Here is a 4,737-nt window from a genome sequence, read left to right as displayed (position 1 = left end):
AAGAGCAACACTCCGTCTCAAAAAAAAAAAAAAAGTATGTTTTCAAACTTAAGTGCCTAGTGAAGTGCTCAGAATGCAGTAGCTTCCCCAGGGCCTCTGTCTGCTCTTCCATCCTGGGAACAGCAGCAGCAGCAGCAAACATTCAAGGCCCCTCACTCACCATGCCTCAAACTGCATGGGGAGATGTTGAGAGGGAGCCACCAAGGCAGGAGGAGCCAGCAGCAGGCAGGGGCTTGGGCCACGTGGCCACAGGCGAGCTGCTCAGCCTCTTGGCTTTGGTGCCTGCCTCTTGGAACACTGAGGGGATAAACTGGATACCAATAAATGTTACATAGCTAAGTGAGGTACCGTAGGGCAAGCAGAGGGGGCGACAGCACAGCCCTATAAGTGCAATCACCATGCCGTCTGTGGGCTGGGAGGTCCTTGAGGAGGCCCCGTGGACTGGGAACGGCTGGCACGGGTCAGCACTGCTGGGCAAAGGGGCTGATGCAAGCCTGATCTGCCTGCTCCGGGCCCTGTGCTCTCAGCGACCAAGATTGCACGATCATGCCTGTTCCTCTGAGCCGCTAGCTAGCATGGTTGGGGCTTAACCCTAAGACAAAGGCAACACTTAAGCTGTTTTTACAACAGAACTTTGTCAAAAGTTTTGGAAAGCACAAAAAGGTTTTTCACCAAAAACTAAAACAAAAAATCCCACCACAAAAAGCCAACCCAAGCTCTGGAGTGACAGAAACAGGGGTCTAGATCGTGGCTTCCCCATGCACAGGACGTGGGTATTTAACCTCCGTCCTCCATCTCCTGGTGGGGACAAAACAGTGGGGCTCCTACCGGCCTGTGGCACTGTCCTGAGATTGAGCTGAGGTGTGTGTGGAAAGCACCTGGCCTCTCCCAGATGGTGAGCTTCACACACGCGCCAGTGGCAGCCCTAACTGCTCCTGACACTCCTGGGGCCCTAACTGCTCCCCGTCACTCCTGGGGCCCTAACTGCTCCCCGACGCTCCTGGGGCCCTAACTGCTCCCCGATGCTCCTGGGGCCCTAACTGCTCCCGTCACTTGTTGGGGGCCCTTCAGTCTGTGTCTCAGTTTAGTCCCAAGAGTGTGGCTACTGCAGAGTGCTGTGGGAGCAGCAGATCCAGCACCTGGCCTGGGTCCTGGGTCCTATAACGAAGCCTGGCTGTGCTGTGAGGTCGACCAGATGAGCTGCCCACCTGCTCTCCAGCACACCCACTGCAGGATGAAGGGGCCAGAGCAGACAGGAAGCTCCTTTCTGGCCCTTACTTCTATGTTATGATTCTTGCCAAATGCTGCCACCTCCATGAAACATTTCCTTCTTAGATTGTAAAACCTCAAGAGATACGATGGAAAAGGCCATCTTTGGATGAAGTCCTCCCTTCTCCACTCTCAAAACTGCTTGCCCTTGGCCAGCAGCCTTAAAGAGTGCCCAAGACTAGGCTCCATGACAAGGCGACAGAGCTGGGGCACAGGCTAACATGAACCATGAGTTCAGCTCCCTCTAACGGCAGCAGCTAGGCAGGGGCCACAACAGTCTCACCAGGGCCTCTGAAAGCACCAGGACACAAGGCATGACCCTCTCAAGTGGCCCCTGGACTCTAGGACTTCATTCTACCAGGAAAGAGCTAAGCATGACTTACATTAACACAAGCATCATGAATGTGAACCGAGGAGGGAAGGACATGAAAAGCCAGAGGTAGGATGTTTCTACATTTTTAAATACACTTTTCTACATTTAGATGTCACAGATACTTAGACTGCACTGACTTGACAGATACACAGACTAACTGTGCCACAAAGCACTTGTTTCAAATGACTTGTTACTAAAAATGCTTTCAAAACATATAGTAGGCCAGGCGCGGTAGCTCACATCTGTAATCCCAGCACTTAGGGAGGCCAAAGAGGGTGGATCACCAGAGGTCAGGAGTTTGAGACCAGCCTGGCCAACATGGTGAAACCCCATCTCTATTAGAAATATAAAAACTAGCCGGGCGTGGTGGCATCTGCCTGCAATCCCAGCTACTCAGGAGGCTGAGGCAGGAGAATCCCCGGAACCCGGGAGGCAGAGGCTGCAGTGAGCGGAGGTTGTGCCACTGCACTCCAGCCTGGGGGACAGGGCAAGACTCTATCTCAAAAAAATATATGTATGTGTATAATAGAAGCACCTCCCACTGCCCCGTGTCCATCCATCCAGTCCTGCCCCATCCCAGCTTCCCCAGAGACCCCTCCCTCTAACTGGCCCTCACCTTGTGAGTCATCAGCAACTTAAAGACACTGGAGAGAAGGCTGGACACATGAAGCTGGAAAAACAAAATAAAGGTTAATGCAGACCACAGAGCCTTCCAAAACTGCTACTTTCCCGACACCCACACATTCTCATCCCCGGCATCCCACCCTGCTCTCCCACCAGGGCACACATACACCAGTGAGCGCAAAAGGGACCCTCTGACAAATTAGGAAAGGGCTACTCCAACACAAGCCCAGCTCCCACCGCAGGACTCAGTCACAGAGGCCTTCAGAGGACAAGGCTTTGAGCCATGTCCACCCCAACCAGCAGCAACCACAAAAAATCACACCTGCCTGTAATTCTGGCACTTTGGGAGGTAGACACAGGCAGATCACCTGAGGTCAGGAGTTTGGCCAGCCTAGCCAACATGGTGAAACTCCATCTCTACGGAAACTACAACAATTTGCCAGGCTGGTGGCAGGCACCTGTAATCCCAGCTACTCAGGAGGCTGAGGCAGGAGAATCACTTAAACCCAGGAGGTGGAGGTTGCAGTGAGTAAGATTTCACCACTACACTCCAATCTGGGTGACAGAGCAAGACTCCATCTCAAAAATATTTTTAAAAAGGGCAGGCGTGGTGGCTCATGCCTGTAATCCCAGCACTTTGAGAGGCCGAGGCGGGCAGATCATGAAGTCAAGAGATTGAGACCACCCTGGCCAACATGGTAAAACCCCATCTCTACTAAAAAATACAAAAATTAGCTAGGTGTGGTGGTGCATGCCTGTAGTCCCAGCTACTGAAGAGGCTGAGATAGGAGAACCACTTGAACCCAGGAGGTGGAGGTTACAGTGAGCCAAGATCGCGCCACTGCACTGCAGCCTGGGGACAGAGCAAGATTCCATCAAATTAATTTTAAAATTAAATTTAAAAAAAAAACACCTGGATAGACTAGATCAGCAGGGCCAGTGTACCAGTGGCCATTCCTTGTCTGACTCATTCCTGCTAATGTGGCCACGAACTTGGGGAGAGAACAGTCACGTTTGCTAGCAGGCTCTGGCTTGGGTTTAAATAAGGGACATGCACATTGGACACATCATTTGGCTGCTTGGAGACCACAGTCCTCACTCTCTGTGTGCTTGGCTGTCCCCAAGTGAACAGCTACCTCTGGATGAGGAAGGAGTTGCAGCCCCATAAACGTCAGTGGACAAGGAGGCACCCTTGAGCGCCAGGAGCTTCATTGGACCTCCTCATGCCTGGAAGATGTGAGGTGTTCTTTTTCTGCTTTAAAACTCACACTCTGCATAAAGAGGTCTCCCTTAGACCCAGGATTTGCTCTGCCCCAGGGCCAGGCATGGACACCCCAGCCCCTGTCCACAAGTGATCTGCCCACCTTTTCCAGGGTGATGGTGTTCTTCCTGGCCTGGGTCACCAGCGTTGCCATCTCAGTTTTGAACCCCTCCACATCCCTGCACTCGCTTGCCCGGGCATGATGCAGGATGAGCTCAGCCACTCTCTGGCCCTGGAAGAGCAACAGAAAAGGGACTTGGAGTGGAGCGAGCATAAACCTGAATGCACCGCCCAAGTGTCTTCTCATCTCAGCACACTTTACCCTGACTTTTCTGCCATCTTGCTTTCGGCTCTTCCTCCTTGGACTGTGACTTTTTCCTTTTGCCCAAACCTATACAGAGGAATGCCCCACCCCCACTGCACTGCTCCTCAGCGTTTAACCTTGGCCCAGGGGACATTTTCAAACCAGCTTAAGGCCCCAGCTTTGCATTTGCCTTCTTGGAGGTAGAGACTGCCCTGCATTTTGCTATTTTATTTTATTTCTGAGACGGAGTTTCACTCTGTTTCCCAGGCTGGAGTGCAGTGGCGTGATCTCGGCTCACTGTAACCTCTGTCTCTAGGGTTCAAGCAATTCTCTGCCTCAGCCTCCTGAGTAGCTGGGATTACAGGTGCCCGCCACCACACCTGGCTAATTTTTGCAGTTTTAGTAGAGACGAGGTTTCGCCATGTTGGCCAGGCTGGTCTTGAACTCCTGACCTCAAGTGATCTGCCTGCCTCGGCCTCCCAAAGTGCTGGGATTACAGGTGTGAGCCACCGCGTCTGGCTGCATTTTGCTGTTTTAAATTTTAAAAAAAGGGCCAGATGTGGTGGCTCACACCTGTAATCCCAGCAGTTTGGGAGCCCAAGGCAGGCAGATCACCTGAGGTCAGGAGTTCAAGACCAGCCTGGCCAAAATGGTGAAACCCCGTCTCTACTAAAAAATACAAAAATTAGCCGAGTGTGGCGGGGGATGCCTGTAATCCCAGCTACTTGAAAGGCTGAGACAGGAAACACGCTCTTTTGCCCAGGCTGGAGTGAAGTGGTACCATCTTGGCTCGCCACAACCTCCACCCCCACGGGATTCGAGCGATTCTCCTGCCTCAGCCTTCCAAGTAGCTGGGATTACAGGCACATGCCACCACGCCCAGCTAATTTTTTTTTTTTTTTTTTT

The 4,737-nt window shown here is 52.3% G+C and overlaps 1 protein-coding gene across 1 annotated transcript in view; it reads right to left on the bottom strand.

Annotated features, from left to right (window-relative positions):
• Positions 1 to 4,737, bottom strand: part of ADCK2 (aarF domain containing kinase 2) — a 15,389-nt gene that overhangs the window by 2,230 nt on the left and 8,422 nt on the right. The window contains exons 5-6 of the mRNA XM_017499786.2: positions 3,631 to 3,759; positions 2,259 to 2,312 (exon numbers count right to left, since the gene is read on the bottom strand). Of these exons, the coding sequence (XP_017355275.1) occupies positions 2,259 to 2,312; positions 3,631 to 3,759 (183 nt within the window). The remainder of the gene's footprint in view (positions 1 to 2,258; positions 2,313 to 3,630; positions 3,760 to 4,737) is intronic.

Source organism: Cebus imitator, unplaced genomic scaffold (assembly GCF_001604975.1).
Source record: "Cebus imitator isolate Cc_AM_T3 unplaced genomic scaffold, Cebus_imitator-1.0 Scaffold260, whole genome shotgun sequence".
Taxonomy (NCBI): domain Eukaryota; kingdom Metazoa; phylum Chordata; class Mammalia; order Primates; family Cebidae; genus Cebus; species Cebus imitator.
This window is presented reverse-complemented; position numbering and strand designations above follow the sequence as displayed.